Genomic DNA, 24394 nt, shown 5'->3' with positions numbered 1-24394 from the left:
GCTTTTTTTCTGCATTTGTGACAACACAGTAAACAACTTCTTTTCAGCTTCATTTTCAAATGTAATTTACTCATAGTGATACTTGATATGATTCTTAAATACGCAGCAGTCTCTGTCAAACATTTGTACAAAATCAGTGATTTTCTAATGTGTTTTTTTAAAACTACCGACATAATAAAGGTACAAGTAAGAAGCATACAAGTCAGTGATATTGCAGGCAGTCCAGGTGCGTTTATAATGACTTTGTTTCTGTGTGTAGTTCATGCCTGCTTCACAGTGAAATTCCTGCTGTTGAAACAAAGATTATTTGCAATTTTAATCTTTCATGTAGATATGTTTAAATCTTTGCTTCATCAAATTGGTGCCTCATTATCAAGAAGCTGAAGATGCATCATGTGTCTATCAAATTTGAAGGCTGAAGTGCAACAGAAGTGAAGGCTGGGTTGGTGTATGAATGGATGTGATTGTCTTTTAAATAAGACTTTTTTGACTTTTGATTGTGTAGAGAAGCTTCTGAAATGATGATTTTGTCCTCTTAGTTGTTCCTTCTGGTAGTGGGACAAAGCTTTCTCCTTTTTTATTTGAATAATTGTCCTGTTTCGGCTGTATAGAAACAGCATATGGTCCGAAATGGAAAACGTATATACTTAATTGATGTTTATTTATTAACAATGTTCACATTAAAAGTAATTTGGGGTCAACACTTTTTCTTAAACCAAACGACAGGCCTACAGCAACACCAAATAACCATAAGGACTACATCTCCCGGTATTATCCTGGTGCTACGCAATGCAATTTTAGTGACGTATTTACTCTGCGACCAGGCGTTTATGCGACACATACAGCGATGGCGAGCGGTAAGAAGAGTGCTCTGCTCTCCTCCTTGGCAGACTATGGAGACGATACAGACCCTGACTCTGACCCTGACCCCGAACTAGAAGAGACAGGTATGTGTTAAAAATTAAATAATTTCAATAGTTCTAAGTACATTGGCGAAATACCGCCGTCCATTGATATGCGACTTAGCCCGTGTGTTCATGTGGTAGCTAACGTTAGCTTGTAGCTAACGTAGCTACTTACAGAAAACCGTGAACGTACAAAGTTGAACCAGATGTAGTTATATCAGCAGGGTCTTGTTGGTTTTTGTTTTGGGCTTGTTGATTGTTTCTCTCACACAATGGATGTAAATGTCTCAGTAACAAAGGTTTTTTGTTTTGCTGCAAAGTTATTGGTCTCACTTCTTAGCTCCCAGTCCCACAGATTAATGTAATGTAATATTAGATTTATTTTTAAATCATGAATACTTTGCCACAGTGTGTGTGTGTGTGTGTGTGTGTGTACACGTATGTATGTATGTATGTATGTATGTATGTATGTATGTATGTATGTATGTACTAAAAGTACGTGGCTTTAAATGGCTTTTTTGTGCCCTCCTGTTGCCCTGATGCAGTGCTCGTGGGTCAGACAAGCATTAAAGTTGATTCTGAACCAAGACTTTCCTCTTTCAGTGCCTTCTGCCAGTGATCCTGTTTACTTCTACGTCATCTGACATCTGCGCTTAACTTGTGTTCCCTTTATCCCTCTGTTCCTTCGTATCTATCACTAGGGAGTCGGGGAGGAGGTCTGGTATACAGCTATGGTGATGATGAGCTGAACCGCACTGAGGGCGCAGATGACAAGGTGTCTGGAGATGAAGACAGCAGAGAGAGCAACTCGGTCAGTATTAGAATTCAGAATTTTTTTAAAACGTTTTTCTCGCCCCCACTGAAGTGTGTTTCAGTGTTTTAAGTGTCACAAAAAGCAGAGCGCTGGGTGTGGTGTTCATGATTGGATTTAAAATGACTGATGGCCTCTTATTTCCCCCCTGAACTCTGGGGGGAAATAAGAGGCCTGCAGGATTGCACCAATTCTTTTGTGAATGTGAAAATAGCTGCACTGTACTCTAGAGCAGACAGGTATTCGTCTTTGTGTGTAATCTCCAGAACAACATGTGGAGCGCACTGGTATAGTGACAGGGATCTTGTCACCCCACCTCCTTTGACATAATGAGGTCTAGTATTGCAAAGTCTTTGGTTTTGTTTATCCAAGATGGTCTTAATAATAATAATAATAATAATAATAATAATAATAGTAGTCTATTTATTCTGCTATTACATTTAACCTGGGCTGTACTGTTATGCATGAAATGGTAGTCATGCTTATTTTGTTCAACACTGAGATCTTGATTTATTATTCCACGTGTTAATCCTGTATTCATCCATTTAATCAAATAGTCAAGTGAAAAATCTTTGTGTCCTCTTAAATCTCAACATGTAAACAATTAGCATGTGGCTCCTTAGAAAAGGCAGTTACATTTGGAGATTTGCTGCTACATTTGGGAATGTCACCTTGGGCTTTACAAAATTGTGATTATTTTGTTTATAGACCCAACAATTCATTACAGATGAACTGATAATTAAAACAATCATAAGATGCAGCCTTATGCTCAAGCACTGAAGCTACAGACAAAGCATTTATGATTGACGATGATGATTTCTAGCACAGCCCAATACTTCTTTTTCATAAGAATGGGTCATGATTTTGAAAGGTCATTTATTATTGAATAGTTTATTGAAAAGTTTATGCGACTGTTGTCTGAAAAAAAGATTGTGCAGGTTCATCAGGTATTGTGGGAGTAGAATGGTCAAGTGGTTCACAGATATCAAATCCTATTTTTGCTTGAAATGCCTGTCTCTGCTTTTTAACTTATAACTTATAATTACATTCATTTTGCTCACCTTACAACTATTTGTCTAGATACACAGTTTGATAATTTGTCCATGTACAATTTACATACAGTTTACATGTATGAAGTCGTTAAAATATTAGAACTACATTGCAATTAGGGATGCACATGGTTAACTGTTTAACCGTTAACTGATAACAGGAACGTTAACCGATTAATACTAACGGTCAATTTTGTTTTTTAGCTACGTAAGTCAATCAACTCATGGGGGCATGTCGAGTTCGTAAGTTCGTGGCTATTACAACGGACTGCTGGACCGCGCTCACAACTGAGAGCTACGTGACAATTACATGTCACTATATCGATGAGTACTGGAAAGTTAATTCTGCCGTCCTGTTAACGCAGAGCATGCCAGGTAGACACACAGCTGATAACCTCACAGCTAAACTGGTTGATGCAGTGGAGACGTGGGGACTTAGTGGGAAAGTGTCTGCATGCGTCCACGACAACGCGCGCAACATTGTGGCAGCCAACTCTCCCGGACGGGTCAGCTGGGACTCGATTCCCTGTTTTGCACATACACTGCAGCTGGCGGTAAATGACGGATTTAATGTGTTTGTGCCTCGTGTTATTGTTGCAGCGGGGCGGCTTGTCAGGCACTTCAACCACCTGCATGCAAGGCACTGGAGGCCAAACACGACCAAATGCAACTTTCGAAGCACCAGCTTATTGTGTGCAATTACACACAAAACACACGTTACATTGAATATTATTTTTTTATCTCCAGACACGCCGCGGGTCGTCCAGGTTTACAGTAAAATGGTTCGAAATGAAGCCGCATCATCCAGATAAACATTGAGCTCCATCAGAACTGTTTAACTGATTTCAGAAGCGTGAATCAGAACACACAATTAAAGAAATCACCAGCGCGCTCGCTCTCGACATAATTTAAAAAGCAATAGGAGACGATTGAAGCCTACAGTACTGTTAATTATCTAAATCTTGTAGCTTTTTTTTTTACATTTTAGATGAGTAATCTAACTATTTGCCGTCATTGTAAATCCTCAGTTCGGACCGAACAGCGCCGAGTCAGTGACTCTCTGATTCCAACCTTTCCTTACATGGAAAGCCTTGTCGGAATGGTGGGACGTTTGTGAGTCGGAATAGCGGTATTTCGGGATGGTGATATCTCTAAATGGCAGTATGTCGGAATGACGGAATGTCGGAATGGCAGCATGTAAGGGCATTTAAATCTTATTGGTTAACGGTTATTAATCATTAACGGGCATCGGTTAGCGGTCATAAAAAAAATTTAAAATGTGCATCCCTAATTGCAATATAATGAATCCTGTACAACAACATAACTGCCTCCTCAAAAACCATGCAACTGAATCAGTGCATCTCTGATACAGTGTCAATAACATTTAAGCATGAATTTTACACAAAGGACACACTCTAAGTTGTAGTAGTTTACGGTGAACTGGGGTTTTAAATTATTCTGAATTCTTCAGACAGACAAACACTTTGACAACCTTCCACAGTGTTGGACAGTAATGATGTGTTCAAAAGCTGATTTAGTGTTGTACTTTCTTAAAGTTGGGTGACCCACAAGAGAGTTATCCTCAGCGTTAGTCCTTAATATGGGTCAGGGTCCAAAAGCACTGAATCCTACATTTCCCACAATGCAACTCACCAGCATCAGCCTCCTAAATGCCCACTTCTTTCAAACCCCTTACCTACACATTACAATGCAGGTTTTCTTTTAAAAATTTGAAGTCTCAAGTCCAAGCCAAGGTGACCCTGGGGACATCATCCACTGGTAGCTTAAAGGTTACAGTGAACGCCACATAGCTGCTACCAAGTTTGTGTTTTTTTCATGTAATACCCTTCCCTGGCCCCCTTTTTCTGCCGCCTCTGCTGTCCAATAAAGGACATAAATAAAATAAAAAAAGTATTTTTAAGAAACTTCTTGCAGAGCCACAAGAGACATTATACAGCTGCTTTCACAGAGGTGTGACCTCATGACGAGCAAACTGACCATCACGTGTAAAATTGGTGGATAGCCCTTTTTAAGTTACTTCCGAACATTCCAAATAGATATTTGTGCCTTTGTTGAAGGGCTTTAAGGCCTCTGACATGTTTCCTAAAATGTGTGGAATGTTCCTTTAACTTAACAAAGACTTTGTATTGCTAGAACCAGCTTCAGGAGGGTTGAACAGTTTTGCAGTCAGTTGTTGGGTGCTGGTTGTCATCCGGTCTGTACTGCTGCTTGGTTCCCCCTTATGGTCTAATGTCCTTTTGATCCTTATGGTGTTAACCTTCTGCATTTTTGTTTTTATAGGAAATGGACGAATCTGACGAGGGGAGGGACGCAGATGATGTTGAGGTATTTGAACACCCACCTGGTGTGGGATGGATTGGATTTGGAAAAGGATCAAGCCTGATTCATTTCATTTGTTTTGTGACTAACCACTTTTAAAGCTGCCGCCACATGCTATAAAAGAGCCTGTTCACTAGATGGTGCTGTGGGTTTTTGTTTGTCAGACGAACGTTCAAATAGCAAATGAGGCTCTTTAGTCGGGTAAGACCAGGTCAGCCGGGTTGCTTGACTGATGCATCTTAATGTGAGTCTTAAACTTCACCTGAAGTGAGGCGCTCAGCCAACAGTGTTGTTTTTCAAGGCACACTGCTCAGACTTGCACGCCATACTAACCCCGCCCTGTGTGTGTATGTGTCTTAAAGCTGTGCGAGCTGAACAGCATACCAGCTTCCTGCTGCACTGTTTGGTACAGGTCAGTGAGGAGAGAGAGAGGCACAAACATAACAAACAGAAGCCATAAAATTCAAGGATTTCTGCTCTGTCTGAGGATTTGTTTTACTACCAGTCTTTGATTGATCAGAATGTGATAAGTTTTGCCTCTTCAGTATGACATGTCATGAAGTAAAGATAACAGCACTGGCTGTGTAAGCATTTGGTGATATGTTAATTGGAACGTCATGTGCGTCATGATGTGAATTCCCAATAATGCGTTACGACATGCGGAGGATTAATCCCATTTCCAAGGAAGTCATGCAAACGGTGTTGTTTTATTTAGCCCCCAGTATTTGACTGACACCTCATATTTATTGTAGCCTTTAGCAGCAGAGGACTGATGTTTAACCTTACACTCCGTGTTTTGGCTCAGTTTCAAATCTATTATTTGACAGAAAGTAAGAGAATGTTTATGGTAGCTCTCACTCTGTCCTCCCACTTTATTGTTCTCCGTTGCAGTTATCTTATCTATTGACTGCGAGTGGCAGCTAGTTGGTGTTTTGATACAGTTCTGTGTCACCACACAATACTTGGACCTGCTTTAGCTGGAGCGATTGAATACTCAGGAAGTCTTTGAAATATTGCTGTAGCCCTTCACAAGGTTACACTGGGAAGGAGCTCCGGTTGGACAAATATTGTTAATGGGGTGTTGCAAGATTTTGATTGGCTTAAATTTTGTTTAAACATTCACAGTAAGTTGGTGGAATTGTCCACTGGATTGCAGAAGGTGGAGTGATTCAAGTGTTTGTCTTTTCAGTATAGTTTGGCAGCAATTATACTTTGGTTTATGACCAAATAACTGCAAAACTGACGCCAGCCTCAGCTTTACTTTGAGTCTAGTGCTAATTGTTAACAAACTAAACTATGATGGTGAACCATGTAGATATTACACCTGCCAAACATCAGCATGTTAGCATTATCACTGTCAGCGTGATGATGTAAGCATTTGTCTCAAAGCACCGCTGTGCCTAAGTACAGCCTCACAGAGCTGCTATCATGGCTTTAGAATCTGAGGCAAAAGAGGTTCCTCAATCAGGACCTACTGTTCTTGCATTTTCTTTATTTTGTAATAGAAAAATAAATACATGCATGCATGAGATCCTAAGTAGATGCACAGGGCCCCACTGGTCTACTCTTCACATAAGACTTGGGTTGTCTTACAGTTCTGTAATTAGAAAAAGAACTAATTTGGTGTTAAAACATGTTTATGGGGGCCATTTCATAAGAGAGACGTATGCTAACAGAAGGATAGAAACAGCTGTAACTTTCAGAGGTAATCTAATACAACAGCCCTGCAATAAAGCCCACCATGATGTAAAGGAACAGTCTGTTTTTGTTAAGACTGTTGGAGGTATTTATTCATCTCCATGGTGATTTTGAAGGCTATAGTTTGTGGTGCTGTTGTGTTGGACTGCATGACATTTGATCCACTATCATCAAAAGGATAAATGCGTAGGAACGCGTGAAGAAAATGGTCTGTTGTAACTTCTGCTTTGTTCGAGTGGTTGCGAATCCACGTGGCTCTGGTGTTTATATACGGCAGACGGCGGGATGATGTGTAGAGCAGATGCACAGCCTGAAATGAGATGACAACAGTCGTGGTTTGGTGGTGAAAATAGATTATTACCTTGATTTAAAATGTTGCAGGATACAATGTGTTGTTGTCAAAATGTGCCAAAAAGGGTGTTCTCAAGGTTTGATGGCAACAGTCACACATTGGAAAGAACAGCTAAATGTTATCTTTTTGTTTCCACACATTCTTTGTCACTGCCATGCCTCGCTGGTATTGTTGATGCTTTTAGCAAAGTGCTTCTGGTTTGATCATTCCTTGAGTTTTGGTTAAGGCAGCTTGACCTAGAACTGAACTTAATCAAAATTCTTCTTATTCAGAAAAACCTTGAAGCTTCTGAACTTCCTCAGATCAGTTAAATGAAGAGTGTTTTGTCTCTCTGCTGTGCCTCCATGTCTTTTCCTCCACCACCACCTCCTCCTCCTCCTCGTGATTTGGCCAACTTCAGGACAATTCTTTGATGTGCCCGTGCAGTTGCTAGGTGACAACGTGATGCCTGTGAATAACAGCGCTGTTCCTTTGTGCTGAACCTGCGGTACGCCCACAGTGCTGGCACAACAGGCAGCATATTTCAGAGGCTGTACAAGACTCCTCCTCCTGCTGTGCTCAAGCATTCACTGGGAACTGCCAAGATTTACTATTCTGGTTTCTATCACTTCTTAGAAACTGTTCTCCTGTCATCCTCTATTCTGTGTAGTCTGTTGTATTAGCGCCTATTTGATTTGTCGATGTGAGGTACAAGTGGAATCAGCTTTTTTTTTTTACCCAGCTCCACATCTCTCACAAGAACTGCCAGTTCACCTCACCAGCCCACTTGTAATCCACTATAATTAAGTATATCCAAGCTGGGAACATGGTTGGATAACATCCACCACTGGTGTTGTTAATATTTCCCTCCACCATTGTTAATGATTGCACTCTCCTGCCCAGAGGAGACCTAAATATCCCCTGTATCTCTCTTTTTCTCTCTTCCCTCTTCTTTTTACAGATCCCAGAAGAAGAAAGAAAGGACCCCAATGAGTTAGTTGGTGAGTACATATTCACTTATGCATACACACATATATTTAGCCCATTCTTAGAGGATAAGATGGCACTTAGAGATCCCATGAAAAGACCAAAACCAACAATGAATTGATCCTACTAACAGGTGTTGTGTGTGTATCCAAAGCCTGACTTACCTCACTGCTCTGTGCCACAGAGCTCCATTGTTGTCCAAAAGCTCTTAAAGACACACCAGTGAGCCACACTGTTGCTCTGACTGACATGTTCCTTCACTACCACGAACGCACACACTGTAGTTTATTTCGAGTCAGTCCTGCATGTGTATTACAAGGCATCTGCAGGTCTTGGAAAGTCGTCCCTCAAAAGAACTCTAGAAGTTATTAAAAGTCATAAAGAACACGTTACATACCCTTTAGAGAACACTGCTGCTCGCTACAGCAGCTACAAAGCTGCTGCTTAGCTGGGTTCAAGACCAAATTCTTGCTGGAAAATGCTGAAAAAATGTGAATTGATAATAGATAATTCTAGGCCATATTGTCCCTATTGATTTTCCATCATACTTGAAATGTGGTATTCAAAAGATCTTTAAAAAATCTTGGGCTTGGGCCTGAGTACCAGATTGCAGGGAAGTCAGAGAGTATTGGCTTTTGTCTTTGATGGCAGTAAGGTTATATAACACCCTGTTATGGACGATTATGCATCTATAGTAAGACAAGTATATAGTAAGATACTCAGACTCAGACACACACTTTTTATTGTGTAGCCTGGGTGTTGGTGCAGTAAATGAATCACTAACCAGAGGCAAAGGCCTCTTTGTCCACTGAGTGACAGATGCTTTATGAAGGTCTAACCCAGGGAGCTGCAGTGGTAAGTGAGTAATGACTGACCTGTACAGGTGTGCAAGTGAGCATCAGCTCAGACAGGATATGAGTGATATGGGGAGCGGCGTTGGTCACACCAGTCTGTTAGGCCGTTCTCTTGGCACCAACCTTTCCCTCGCTGCTGTTTGTTTAAATGGGCCCACAGCTGGATGCACATGATGGCACAGATTATGCAATGATGCACTCCATCATCATCTGACTGCTAAACACCTGGAAAACGGTACATATAATGATGTGTTGCAAGGGGGGGGGGCTGAATCTAATTAAAATAATATGATTGATTCATAGATAAATGATTTTTTTACACCCCTGCACCAGTGACAGCCACAGCCAGGGGCATTGTGTCTCTCTGTCCCCTTCCTAAGAACACACACTGTATCTCAGAACTGCTCCAGGAAATTTTTGGCACAAACGTCCACTTGAACTCGAGGATGATCTGCTAAGATTTTGGTGCTCCAAGGTCACTGTAACCACATGAAACACATTTTTGAGTCAAGAATTTGTGTGCTAATTATGAAAATTTCACAAAAATGTCTCACAGGATAAAATGATGACGTTTTATATCCAAAACATGCACGTAAATGCAACTTGACAGGTTGGCGGAGGTGTACGAGTGTGAGGCAGTAACTCTGGTTTTGAAAGGAATGTCTCATGGGAGAGAGGGCAGCAGCTGAGTGAATTTGTTGGCTTCTGCCCACAGATTTGCTTCCTCCATCATCATCCTCACTTCACTCTTCTGGTTTGTTGCAGCCAAAAAAAGAAGCCGCTAAGGAAAGGGAAATGCACAAGAGCAATTTTTAGTTTTCAAAAAGACCACCACCACCATCAGTGTTCTGTAGTGGAGCGTAGTGAGTGACTCATAGCTTCGGCACGGACACTTGGCATTACCGCAGCGGAGCTCGGCTCCTCTTTCTTGTCTGTCAGTAAATGTCACAGTGCGTCTGGCAAAAGGCCTCTCGTCAGCAGGCTGAAGACAGCTCTTTGTCTGTTCGCTGAAGAGACACACATTGTCTCTCTGACCAAAAAAAGCCCCCAGGGGCACAGATTGTGACTTTCTGTCTGTTTTCCGAGAGGACAGATGGTGATTTTGCTGCAGAATATAATCTTTTCTCTGTGTGTTGCTGTGTCTCCATGTCGTTTCTGACAGTGCTGCTGTTCCATGAGAATGTTCCTCTCACACTGAGCTGAATTATAAACAGGAATATTTATTGCACAGGCAGTGATTTATTCACACTTTCTCTGCTGCTGTGGGGGCTGGAGTTTATTTTAATGTTTAAATTAGAGTTTGTCCAACAAGGCTACAAAATTATCAGCTAAATCTCTTGTTGTCTAGAGTGGATTAGTAGGCTTCTACAATGCTAACACTCTGTTGCAGCTACAGTGTGTAATTATCTGTGACAGTGTGTGTGTGTGTGTGTGTGTGTGTGTGTGTGTGTGTGTGTGTGTGTGTGTGTGTGTGTGTGTGTGTGCACGCCTGTGAGTGAATTAAATGAAATACCAAGCTGCCACTTCATGCCTGTGACTCATTAGACTTGCCCCGTCAGGTTTTTTATTGTTGGAGGCTACAGTATTTTCTGTGTTTTGAAATATGAGATGTACGACTAGTTAGATGCATGGAACCATGTAACTCCATGTAACTGTATGCCTGCACACTTTCTGCTGTCAAAAATGTGGGAGCCTTCATACATACACACTTAGCAGTACTTATGCATCTAACCAACAAAGGCAACGCCCTACCCACATTGACGAGGGGGGGTGGGACCCAGAGTCATATCAGGGATGTAGCAAATGCAGGAGCCCCTGCTCCTGCGCTGAACTTTCCAGACGTGAAGAAGATCAGGGTGGCAGCTCAGTGTCCATGTGTTTGGATCTGTGGTCCCACTTGATCAGCAGACCAAGGAAAACAGCAAAGACAGTGAAGGGAGGTACTGCTGGAGAGAGTGCGTAGAGGATAGCATCCCGTCTGCACACAAACGCAACAGCTGCATCTCTGGCACAGTCCCACACACAGAGGTCGCTGCACTGTGGACTGTGTCAACAGACGTATGGTAGCCATCCTGTAGAAACAGCAGGCAGTACAACTACTACACCTCACAGTTTTCCATGGTTGTGCAACCAATGTGTTTCAATTGGTTACAAAAGTATTCCGTAGATTAAGACGGATAAATTAGCTGGGAAATATATTGGATAATATTTTTTACTTTTTGCACATATATTGTATATGCCAGCCAATAAGTACTAAGGAAATATAGTCCAGAAGTGCCAGTGGTTTGTTTGAGGTCATTTAAAAACTGTGTCTCTGTTATATAGTTTTCTGACCACAAACACTGTCATGATTATTTTTCGCCTGGCTGGCAGCATCGTTCTTAGTGTGGTAACGTTGGTCTGTCTCTCATTCTGCCAGTTATCTTATTCACAGTGAAATTTGATCCACACATTCATGTCTCCTTGAGGAGTAATTGTAATCATCTGCTGATCCTTTGACTTTTTATCTCGTACCATCATCACTTTAAAATTTGTCTAAAAGCTCAGACTTCCTCATCACCCTTGGATGTACTTTGTGTTTAGTGCTAACTTGTAGATGTTAGCATGCTAAGCTAAGATGTTTAACATGGTAAATATTACCGTAGAAACATCCGCGTGTAAGAATTGTCATTTCGAGCATTTTAGCATGCCGGCATTAGCATTTAGCTCAAGTTTTCTACTAAATTGTCCCGCTCACAATTTTTTTAACAAGACAAATTTAAGAGAGCCTGGTTAAATATTGTTTGTTTATGTAAACTGTAAAAATTCAAGATGGATTTGGTTAATATATCAAAGTTCTGCCTTCAACATGTGTTATTGGTCAGGCTATAGCATTGAATTTTCATAACCAGAATGAGTCTGGGGTTTATTGACATTGACATTGTGAGGAATGTTGGCAGTCGTAACTTGCAGTGAAAGTGGACGACTACTCTAAAAACACCCAAAGTTCTTAGATACAGCACATCGCAGATAGCTGATACTCAACAGTGCAGGAGTTATGTGATTGTGGAATTTTCCTGTGATGTTTTGTGAGATGAAGTGTTCAGCAAGGCTGAGCTAAAAGACAGCACTGCAGAAAATTATCATCTCATGTACTGTCAAGTTTCTACTTGTTGACAGTCTGTGCAGAATGTCAGAAGGTACGAGCTCCTGCTTTCACGCGCACACACAGGCACACATACACTGCACACTCAGCTTGCAGCACTTATTCAGAGCATGATTGATAGCACTGAATGACTGTAAAGACTATCTGTCTGACTGGGATAAGAGCGACACTGAAGGAATGCCTGGCCTGCAGTCAGAGAAAGCAGAGGGAGACAAGTTGAGCAGGGAGAGCAAAACAAGGGATGGGTCCAAAGGGAGGGGCGGAGGGAGGGAGGGGAGAGGAGCCTCCCTTCTCCTTACAAGCCCCAACAACAGCCACTCCCTGCCCAGGACGTGCACTCCTCATACCACACTGCCCTATAAAACGGCTGGTACACATGCAGGACTATGGTGAACGACAGGGGGATGCTCAGGAATTCACCAGCAGTGTTTTCTCATCACACTGTGAACCTTTCTTTCATTAACTGTGGTGGATCTCCAGTGCATATCCATATCCCACCTTCTTATTTTGTCATTTATTCATTCAAACACAAAGAGATCCGGCTCTCCCGCCTCACTACGTTTGTGCAACAATGGTTTCTTAGTTAATCCTTATTCGGCGTGTAAAGACCTGCAAGACAGGGCAGAGAGGGAAAGCTGCTCAAGTGAAAACATATAAGTGCTCATGTTTATGTTTCTGATTTCTTGCCAGCTCTGTTCTCAGAGAAGGTGAGGAACATGTCACCCGATGAGATCAGGATCCCCCCTGAGCCCCCTGGACGCTGCTCGAGCCAACTACAGGTAGACACACCTCCACTATGGTATAATCATTTAGACATCATAATCTATTCCTGTAGCACACTATTTATTTAAACACATCATACTGCCACTATCATCTCGTGTGAGCAGTTTATATCACCACCGAGGCCACAGTTAGGTCTGCTAATCAGACCAGAAGAGAGGGCATGTGGGTGAAGCTGGGCTTGTGGGTTTCTGGGAGCTTAATAGAATGGTCCTGGTCCCCTGAGTTGTGTAGTTTAGCATGTCTGTACGCTTGTTTTATGTGTTGGATAAACACTTTCCAGGTAGTAAAGTCATCCTGTTAAAAGATTAAGACTTGTCATCAGCTCCTAGAGGGGGATGTTGGTTTCATAAGCAGACACACAGTCTGCACATGTGCAAGGTTTAGAGTTTGAAGAGTTAAAGTATGGAGGACTAAAAGCAACCTCATCCGGAGACTAGCCATCTTGATGCAGTCAAAATAACCTGTTCTCCACGCCAAGTGAATCATTTAGAAGTTCCCCTCGTTCCCTCTGGGGTTAGAAATAAATTCTGGTGGCTACATAAATTCTCCCCTCTGTAATTAAAGCAGCACACAGTGTCATCTTCTATCAATTTAGTATCAGCAGCACTGCTCTCTTTCTGCCTTGCTGTTGTGCAGTTGAGGCAGGCCAGGACACAGGTCTGACTTATTAAGTGAACAGCTCATCAATAATACCCACTGGGCTGACACTCCTAGCACCCATCCGATGAACAACTGATGAATCACCTTCACCAGAGCAGCCTGGGTAACCCTGCCCTAAGGTCACGGTGCAGAAGAGAAACACGTATGCTTAGAATGCCTTTCGAATAAGTTCCTTATAGTTCGTTGGTTTTTTGCTGTCATTTCACCATTTGCTGGAATGAATCCACTTTATGAACAGATTCCAAGATGCCTTTTGCAATCATGTCCTTGAGATTAGAACATGAGGTGTTCTGACTGCCAGAATCCATTAGCTCTGGTCTTCAGGGAGGTAGAAAAACAACAACAATGTTTTTTCAAATGCCTCAAATGACCTGTGTTTACATCTACCTGACGAGGACCCCAGGTTGCTGTGTGTGTCTCCGTCAGAAGCAAAAACACGTTTTAACAAATGTCTCTCCATCATGACACAATTGAATTTTATGTGTGAAAGAGTGGCCTTTTAACCGATTAGTCAACAGACATCGATCAACAACAATTTTGAGAATCTATTAGCTTATTTATCAACAGCAATGCCAATCAGTCACAGGTATCAGCTGCTCAAATGTGAGGAGTTAAATTGAACGTTTGTTAGTTTTATATTGTAGATTGGACAAAACAAGCAAGTTTTAGTGTGACTGTGGAATACATCTTTAGTTAGTTTGTTTTAGTCATCACCATGGTTACTCTGTGTCGTTTGACTGCTTGTAGTGCTGCAAGACTACTAGCAACCAAACATTAGCATTAGCATTTGCAAAATGTTTGATAGGAGGTCAATGCAGGGGTTTTTTTTTTACCTCAAGGATGCACATTTTGATGTTTTAAGACATTCATTCAACATTCCCTTTAACTAAGTAGTTTTTGTGCTGAAACTGAACCAAATCATGGTCATAGCGGAGGCAGATCAGAGGCCACTCATATCACATCACTTGTAAAGGTTTAGGAGCGCTGAGAATCGATAGGGATGTCAAATCAGAAAACACTTGTGTTGGGTTGTTTCAGAAGGCAATACTAAAAAGGACTTTAGCAGCCCGGGCTACGTCTGCCCGCTTCGTATGGCTCAGTTGAACCTGGTTGTCAAATATTTCCTAAAGGTATCAGAGACTTCGTATACAATAGCTCCTTTCACACTGACCCTTGCTGGAGCAGAGCTGATGGTGTAAAGGTGTTGTTTATTTGAGGACACTGACAGTGTGTGCTGCCAAATGCAGAGTGTGGAGGAGGTGGACTCGACGTGGCTTCATCTTCTAACAGTGAGGGTTGACCCGCTGTCCTTGACTGACTTGTTTGTTTGTTTGTTTTTTTTAACAGGACAAGATCCACAAGCTGTACGAGAGGAAGCTCCATGGAGATTTTGACACAAACAGCCACATCCAGAAAAAGAAAGAGTTTAGAAACCCAAGGTATGCAGCTCAGCTGAGGAACGCACCCAAACCAATCAACACACTCACACACACACTCACACACACACACACACACACACACACACACACACACACACACACACACACACACACACACACACACACACACACACACACACACAGGTGGAGTGCTATTCACACATGATATCAGGTCCACTTTTTAGTGTAAACACCTACAACATCATCAGTTTTCTCTGTCTGTGAAACAAAATCAACAGCAAGTGTCTCATGAGGTTTTTCTTTGGTTCTCTTCCAGCATTTACGAGAAGCTCATTCAGTTCTGCGGTATAGATGAACTGGGAACTAACTACCCAAAAGATATGTTTGATCCTCATGGCTGGTCAGAGGACTCTTACTATGAAGCTCTAGGTGAGCCACTTTAAGTTTTCTTCATAGCTCTGTTCAATTAGAACTCAGTGCTCATCCATGTGTCTCATCCTTCCAGCCAAAGCCCAGAAAGTGGAGATGGACAAACTGGAGAAAGCCAAGAAGGAGCGCACCAAGGTGAGTCTAACCCAAAAAAACAAAAAAGAAGGGGGGATTATCCAGCGTCAGTTCTGCTCTGTTTGCGTCAGGGGCAAGTCTCCACCAGCTGCACTTCATTTCTCTTTTACCTTCTTTATCAAACACGTGCAGAACGCAGAAGTCAGCACTGCCAAGTTCAGCTCTCATAGCTGCAGCTCAGGCCCAGCCCAGCAGTGCCTGTTAGTGTTCTTCATCTTCAGCACAAGTTCACTTCAGAACACCTGAACGTGTCTCCCTTTGCCAGCCATTTTCACTTTTTGCTATTTACCTCTGAAATAATCACTCAGAGGTAAATAGCGTGTCAGCGCTGGGACTGAATGGTGGTGTCTCCTAGCAACCTGCACACATGGTCAGAAAACAGCATGATATATGCTGCTATCATCAGCAGCATCATGATTCCACTAGCTGCACCTAAGTTAGAGACTGGACTTGAATGAACATGTAAATGACAGCTGCTGTCTTCTGCTCTGCTGAAATGTAGTCAGTGGTATGCAGGCTACAGCGCAGTTAACACAAGAGGACGAAGATTGTTCATGTGAGAATGAAAGCAGACTGAATGAATAATTTTCTTCCCATCACTCGAGAAATACTGTCAATGTGCCCCTGAGCAAGACCGCCAACGCCACATATCCTCTAGTTACACATAACATTGTGCCGAATAGTTCAAAGCCTCGGAGCTTCATTCACAACGCTGACATTCAAATTGTAAATCAACACTGGAATGCTGCATGGCTTTTTTTTTTCATACCTATTCATTTTGATTAAAAACTGTGTTTCTGCACAGTTGCAGATAAAGATTAGGCTATTTGTAGGATTAGATGCCAGTGGTGGCTGCGTAGGATCGTTTCTGACTCTTATGATCTAATTTCCAACAACTCCAGATTGTTATGAAGTCCAAAAGTCCAAATTTATTTAAAAAAATGTTATCATCTCCAAATTACACATGTTTTTATCCAACAAATTTTCTGCTTCAGTCCATATTTAGTCTTTAACCTTCCAAAAACAACATTTTCACTGTGGTTAAAAAGCTCTCTGGCTTGCCGTACATGAAGCCTGCTGCCTGCATGTATTTATGTTGACAAAACTAATGAGTTTAATTTGTTAAAGACAGTTGATTTAATATAAATGTACTACTCGTTTCATTGCATTAAACAGTACATGGAATTAAACCAGTGCTCGGATATTGTTTGTGTTTGACAGATTGAGTTTGTCACTGGGACTAAGAAAGGAACCAACCCCTCCAGCACAGCAGCCTCCACTACCAGCAACACCACCACCACCACAGCCACAGGTAAACATCCAGCACTGCAGCACCTCGCAGCTCGAGTCGTCTGAAATAAAGCACAAGAAAACAAACTTACATTATCACATTTCGATTCAAATGTAGCTTCACTGTTATTGGTGCACAGAAATACATGATATCATCTTAAGCAGAAATGTCCTCTAACAAGAAGCTGATTGAGAATATAATATAACCTTTATGGAATATTTAGAGGGCAGAGATTCCAGAAAGCCATTACTTTCACAGATGGGTGAAGCTTTAGATTAAAGGAGCCCTGTGGAGTTTTCTGGAAACAGAAGCTATATTTAAATTCTGCATTTCTCCCCAGAACACACAGTGTGTGTCCTTGAAGGCGAACAAACATGTTGAGTGTGCGTCTTACCTCATAAACATTTGTGCAGGGGATTTAAAAATAAACATTTTTAATTGTACATTGTTTAAATCCATGTTTGCTAACCAGCGGTCTTCATCGGGGCCTGCGTCGCTACGTTTGCTGCTGTATTTACGCTGGCAGCTGCTTTGCTTGGCTTGTGCGCGTGCATGTCTGTGTTCATGCGTGTGCAGCCGGTCGTTTCACTCCTGAGCTCACGTCACTTGTTCCTCTCCTCTGTCTGTCAGCAGAGGCCCAGAAGAGGAAAAGCAAGTGGGACTCTGCAATCCCTGTGACCCTGGCCCAGCCCACCATCATCACCACCACCGCAACTCTACCTGCTGTCGTCTCCGTGACGACCACCGCCAGCGGCACCAAGACCACCGTCATCTCTGCAGTGGGCACCATCCTAAAGAAAGCAAAGCAGTGAACACAAACAAGGGGCGGGATCGTGTTGGTGTGTAAGCAATCGAAACAATGACCAACATGAAGCTGGAAGAGCTGTGTGGTCACTGTATGTGTAAAAAGTTGCAGAGAGTGGACAAATGAACCGACGGACACTTGGTGTACATTTTTATATCCGACCTGCAAATGCTCTCTGCTCCACGTGGACTAATGTAAAGACTTTACTGCCTTCTATCTCTGGGATTGTATCTGCACTTCTGCATCACAAAGCCAAATTCACAGTTTGGTGAAAATGCTCATCGCTCTGAGAATCTGAAAGTGTGCAGATCTCACACTGATGAAACCCGTCTGTCATTCTTTTTTTTTTATATATATGTTGGCAACAGTTGATGGCTTAAAGCAGTTGAAGAGAATGAGAGTGTGACAATGGTTTAATGAGAAGAAGGGTCCCAAACAGACCTGAGAGAGATATCTGAAAATGTTATTTTTCTATCCGTAGTTCTGGTGCAGTATTTTCATGCCTCCTGTACCAGTTATGTGTAATAGCTCGACATGTGCATCTTTTTTTTCAGCTTTTTTTTTTCTTCATTGGCATATTGACATCTCTATGGTAAGATTTTTTTTACACTTGTACATGTATAGATGGTAAGGTGAATAAATGGTTCAGATGTTGCCTTTTCAGATGCACCGTTGCCTGTTTTTGTCATTTCCACTGAGGACACTTCATACCGAAAGTGAAGGCTTCTTCTATGTGTGCAATCCAAAACTCCTCAGACCCGATGAGGACAAAAAAAGCTTCTGTTGTTTCACTCTTGTAACAAAGCTTTACATGTGTGTTTTACTACGGAAATGAAAGGACACTCCTCTTTTATTGGGAACAGGCTCTGTTGACTGCAGCCATTGGCCTGAATCTGGGCTGAAGAATCTCTTTGGCTCTCATGCTGGCATCCACACACTGTCTCTGGCTTTTCTCTTAAGGAATGCATATGTGCTCCAGGTGGAGTTTTGACATTATGCTCTTCCTCACCTCAGTCTCCACATCTGTGTGGGGAGTGTTGAGAGGTCAGTGTACTTCTGAAGCACCGCTCAGGGTTAAAGTGGACCGTGTGAGTAGGCCGGAGTTCCCCATAGACTTGTGCTTAAGTGAAAAGAGTTATTAAGAAATTAGAGCCCTTCCCACTTGTTTACTGTTACGGGCTGCAAATATTTCCTTCATAACCTTTCACACTGGGAGATGATAACTTTGGGTGCAGTCTTTTAACTAAACACTGAAAATATGCAGATTACTTTCTTAGCTCAAATTCTGTTTATGGAAACCTAAATCCCAGTGATATTAAACTCATAAGAAATGCACGGTGGCTGGCGAAAAGCTCTGACTTTTCACTTTGGAGGATTAAAAAAAAAAAGAAGAATCTCCAGTGTGACCTGGGTGTGATACTGGACCCTACAGAGTGTTTAGAGAACAGACTGAATCATTTACCACAGTTGAATCATACACACATTTGGCTGCTGAGCCATTACAGTAGTCATCCATTTGGTACAGTAAATGAACAAATGCTCATGTTCTTCCTCCGGAGCGCGACATGTTTCTGCAGATCCTGGAATTCAAATCCAGCACTAAAAAATCTGCATTCCCTCATCAAGACCTCTGACATGTTATTCTTACTCGGCATTCAGGTTTGAAGCCACTGATGCTCATCTGCCAGTAAATACTCTCCCAGAATGACTGAGGATGGAGAAAATACAACGTGTGTGCAGCCTATTGGATGTAGTTCAGGGTACTCCGAACACCGGCTGCTCAGATATGTACAACTATAAAATAGTTGTAAACCCAAATGCTGCTGAATACGTCAAAGCTAAACATTACCTGTGTTCAACAACTGCAGCAGATGTGATAGAAAAAGTACCACGAAGTGTGATAAAGAGTGTAAACCGCGTCCAACAGGCGCACAGGATGTCCCTGGAGGAATGTGACCTGATGATTCAGACTGCAGGTGTGTGTGTGTGTGTGTGTGTGTGTGTGTGTGTGTGTGTGTGTGAGTGCGGGAGCGGGAGCGGGCGTGCGCGCAACTTCGCGGGCGAGCCCACGAGACACACCCAGTGTACAGCCTGTACCGAGCAGGTCGCAACTTTTCCCCCATCAAACTCTGCACCAGCCCGCTGTCGTCACAATGATTGGACTCACGCAACACTTCGAAGAAATATGAACAAAATGTTGAGATATCGTAAATTATTCCCGCAGGCGCTTGTGTGTCTGTTGAGTTTATTGTTAACCATTAGGGTAACAAGGTGGGTGAACTTAATAAAAACGTTATATTGACTTTATCATTCTTCATTAGCTACATGTTTGTCATCATAAAGCCTGCGTCATTAAAGCTATGGATAATTAGCATAGCATTCTGTTGCGGTTTGTTCTGACATACGACCCTCTCTTGACTAAATAAACTCTACATTGTCCTTATCACCCTTTAGGACATATTTGTTTATAATACCTAATTGAAGCTAAATAGTTAGCATGTCATTCTGTCTCCGTGTAAAATACATTGTTACTGGCGTGTTTTCGTCATTCATCTCATACTGCAACTCTATTTGACTGAATAACCAAAACATGTTTGATTCTTGGTAAAGAAATGTCGCCGGTGTCCTCTGTGCTGTAGTAGACATCACTCCAGCAGATTTATTGGTGGAAAAAAAAGAAACCCTCATTCATAAGCACTGAATGAACTCACTGATCCAAAAACAGTAGTTTTTGTCATGTAAATTGGCGAGGGGTTGCGCACAGACTGGAGCGACAAGTGACCAGAGGGGAGCAGAAAGTGGAGGCATTCTCGTCGGGCTTTTACCGTGAATCCAAAAACTTGAGCAATTCTTCTTATTTTGGATTATTTCGGTCTCCCCACAGGGTGCGAGGAGAGAGCAGCTCTGTGGTGTGTGCCCATGAGTCCAGTTTACATCGACAGCGTTTTGTTCACAGTAAGTCACGTCTTATGTCCGCAGATAGGACAGATAGTTCTGGTGGTCCACCTATAGATTTAGGCAGTAAATGAACAATTAATTTCACCTTCTGCATGAAGTAAGGTTTCTCTTGAGTGTAGACAGGAACAGCTTTGTTCAGTAAATAAAGTATCCATAAATGTTTTAAATGGGGTTACTTGATACATTATGATCCCTGTGGTCTGTGTGTTTTCTGGGAATTGGCACTGATTGTCCCAGACAACAAAAGTTGTTCATTCAACTCTGAGTTTTCGTCAGAAATTTTGACAGTATGGTTGAGATAGAAAATTATACTTTAAAATCAGCAGCAGTTTATATGCTGAAGAAATGTCATTGAATCAACATTGGATATTTAATCAATTTTCTCTCAGTGTGCCTAAAACCAGTGTTGCCACCAAAATATTGTCAATGAAAAGAGAACAGGGGGACACACATTTTCACATTTGAAACTTCTCCAACTGCCCCACCATCTCTTCAAGCCAGAGCATCCTGTGGAGAAACAGGTAAGTTTGAATCTTTTAACTTAGCAAAACAGATGAAGAAGAGATGAAGTGATGGCTGTAATATTTGACACTGATCTAGCATAAAATAGTTAGCTCATAAAAAAAAAAAAAAAACGTACTGCAGACTAAAATTTACAAGTTCTTTAGAAATTTCCTGCTGGCTAGATTTTTCTAGCCATTGTCGTCCTGTCTTTACAGGTTGTGAGTGGTTATTATAAAGTGGTCGTATGTGCTGCAAGAGAAATATTGCCAGCTAGCATCAGGCTAGCTATTGGCATGTCTGACGTTAAAATAGTGTCTCGCTTTCACCCTCATGCTTCCGCTTAAATTACTACCAAGTCATGTAAGATGTAGTACATTGTCTTGTATGCTGAGCAATTTGCCAAAATTTGCTAGGTTAGCAGCAAATGTAAAAAAAAAACAAAAAAACAACAACCTTGAACACAATCAAGGTGTACTGTTAAACATCACCTTTGCAGGTTGTGCTCAAACAAGTAAAATGATGTGTCTGTTTCGATACTGTGATAAGCTAACGCAAAGTGTACAGATCGTTGGTGTTTGACTTCAAGTGTTTTTCTTTAAAAACAAAAACTTTGTGTGAGTTCATCACCAGGATTTATGTGAACAGTTTCTACATTTCAGGCTGTGACACCACCCGTGACACCATTGATAATGGTAAGTGAAAATACACGTTTCACAATGTTGTGTTATTGAGAGCTGCTTAAAATGCCCACTTTCCTGAAATGCAAAGTCATTTTATACAGTATAATTACAATTATGTGTTTTCATAGGGATGCCAGAATCCACCTCAGGCCAGTCCCACACCATATGGTCCCCCACAGGCTCTGATAGTGGTACATTATGAGGATCAGCAGCCACATACTCATTCATCTGTTTGCACCTGCTGGCTGCACTCAGGGGAAGCACTAGTCTGTCAGACTTACTGTGTGGTCGACAGAAGGCTTTAAAGGAGACTGATGAAATACTGCATGGTGTACCACAATAAACTATGGATCATATGGATTCCCTCTTTTAGCCCCAGTAAGATAAATTACAGGATAATTACATGTGGTTTTATTCATTTGGTCTCAGATTTGTTAGCAAGAAGAACATCATCCATACTGTTTGAAATTTTAGTGAAGAAATGTTGACACCTGAATACTGACTGTAATCAGTAATGTGAATGATCGTCTGTGTGCTGACCATCAAAAAAGGTCATCATACGTCATATATAATTAGGATGGAAAAGTTTTCATATCCATTAATGTTACAATCTGTCTTTGATTTGTCTGGGTTTATTAATCTATTTTTTTTTTTCAACATTTTTAATCTCTTCTGCACTAATCTTCATCTCAGTTTTGAACTATTTTCTTTTTCACTGCAGCACAAAAAGATATCGACCTTCAGTGATTCAGGTTCTCATTTCATTCATTTACTTTCTGAAAATGTTTATGAGTTCATTTTTTTTATGACAGCAAAAAAAAGTCTTGAACTTTCCATGTGAAGAACAATATCATGTTGTACAAATGTCATATAAATAAAGGAAACATGAAAGGAGCTGGTTCCATATGGTTAATTAGTGTAATATTATTTCAGTATATCAAAATCTACTAAAATAATGCTTTCAGCCTAGTTTCAATGTCAGGCATTGATGTAGATTCAGTATTATTGTCTGATAATATTCCACTATTGATTCCATCACATATCTGCAGGAGAAAGCATAGAATGCATTTTATGGTATTATAAAATAGCAGACTTTATTGTCTCTTCCACATTTACAATAGGCATAACTGTGCTGCTCACATTCACTGCTGGGAGTCATTACCTGTGTTTACTGAAAGCTCAAATCAAGCATGAAAAGTGCTTTGTTTCTCGCACTCAGGAAACCCTTACAGAAAAATGATACAGTAGGTGGGCCACTCCCTTCCAGCTCCTCCACCATGTGCAAGGGCTGTTTAGACTGGCATCACTGCTAAAGTGTCAGCCAGGAAAGCAGAGAGGGGGGAAGAGTTCTTTCTGCAGAGGTTTTGTTCCCCTCGAAAGAAGTCGGCCATTGTATCAAACCAGACCTTGTTACTAGGAGCATGACTGCATGCCTCAGTTCAGATAGCCCACTGTGCTACGTGCTTTACAGTGAAGAGGAAAAGGCACTTTTCCCATGAGTCATGTTAACCCCTTGACACCCAGACGTGTGTCACAGGTTCACCATGGGTCTGAGTCTGTGTGAGTCCTGTTATAAACTGTCAAAGACTGAAGCATTGCAACAGAGATTGAGATCAACCTTAAACACCTGATGTGTGGTCTGCTGGAGCCAAGAGGAAAGGGCCCCTCCCGAGAAGTGCTGACACTAGCCCTATCTGGAACTCCTACTACTTCCTTTGAAATGTGATTGTGCTGATTATCAAATTCTATAAAATAGCACCTATCAGACAAGAATGCAACACAAAGAAATGTATCAAACAACATAAAAATAGATGAAGATAATGATAAATGGGTTAGTTAAAGGAAAAGGGTGGATTTAAAAAAGGTGGTTATCTAGAGGAAACAATTTGAAACAAATTCAATCAGTTTCATCATTTCTGTGAATCCTGAATTAAATCAGTGTCTAGAGATTCCTGGTCCACAGGAAGAATTAAAAGCCGAGTTTTGAAGGAATGTAGGGATGTAAGAGGTAATAGTTTGTCAAGTGACGAAAAGACCACAAACATCACCCTCATTCCAAAACAGACATCCAATGATGGGACATGAACATAGACTGAAAGGTAAACCTTTTCTGCATGGACAATATTTCCCCATGTTTTGTGTCCAAGTGTCAATGGCGACAGCAGTCTTTAAAATTGGTCCACTATTGAACAGTCAGTCATGAAACAGACTGCAGTCTCACCCTTCAGGGCAATTACAGTAGGCACCATCAGTGTGTGTCCACTAAATGTGTTTGCTTTTGCCTCTGACAGGCTCAGGTTGTTATAATAACTGTCTGACAACATTGTGGAAAGGATCCCTACAGAGATAAACCTTTTTGTTCAAGAGTAATCCTTGTTCAAGAGCTAATATCGCTACCACTCTCGCCAAAGCCACCAGACCCCATTTACAGAAAAATGATATCATTGATATGATATCAAACACACTTCATCCAAACTCGACAGAAACAATTTAAGACTAAAACCGTTTTGGTTCATCCCTCCACTGACCCAACAATCACCATCTTTGTTTTGGTCAAAATAAACCCTTCCCTCTCTGTCTCTCCTCACTCAATATATCTAACTCAACCATGTTTTCGCCCACAGTAGAC

The 24394-nt window shown here is 41.5% G+C and overlaps 2 protein-coding genes across 3 annotated transcripts in view; both read left to right on the top strand.

The window, feature by feature from the left end:
- Positions 1 to 836: 836 nt before the first annotated feature.
- Positions 837 to 18292, top strand: sap30bp (SAP30 binding protein). 2 transcript variants are annotated; one of them, XM_070991434.1, is made up of 10 exons: positions 837 to 947; positions 1607 to 1716; positions 5067 to 5111; positions 8096 to 8135; positions 12811 to 12899; positions 14911 to 15002; positions 15280 to 15392; positions 15469 to 15527; positions 16749 to 16839; positions 17452 to 18292. In XM_070991434.1, the coding sequence occupies exons 1-10, from the start codon at positions 848 to 850 to the stop codon at positions 17628 to 17630; spliced, it is 918 nt and encodes a 305-aa protein (XP_070847535.1). In that variant the 5' UTR covers positions 837 to 847; the 3' UTR covers positions 17631 to 18292. The 2 variants fall into 2 exon arrangements, with proteins under 2 accessions (XP_070847535.1, XP_070847534.1); XM_070991433.1 differs by having other exon boundaries at positions 17449 to 18292.
- Positions 18293 to 20559: 2267 nt separating this feature from the next.
- The window catches only part of itgb4 (integrin, beta 4), a 29425-nt gene continuing 25590 nt past the window's right edge, over positions 20560 to 24394 (top strand). Inside the window, exon 1 of the mRNA XM_070991456.1 lies at positions 20560 to 20578. The gene's annotated coding sequence lies outside the window, so the exon portion shown is untranslated. The remainder of the gene's footprint in view (positions 20579 to 24394) is intronic.

Source organism: Chaetodon trifascialis, chromosome 21, assembly GCF_039877785.1.
Source record: "Chaetodon trifascialis isolate fChaTrf1 chromosome 21, fChaTrf1.hap1, whole genome shotgun sequence".
NCBI lineage: Eukaryota > Metazoa > Chordata > Actinopteri > Chaetodontiformes > Chaetodontidae > Chaetodon > Chaetodon trifascialis.
Note: the sequence above shows the minus strand (reverse complement) of the source record. Positions and strands in the feature narration are given on the sequence as shown.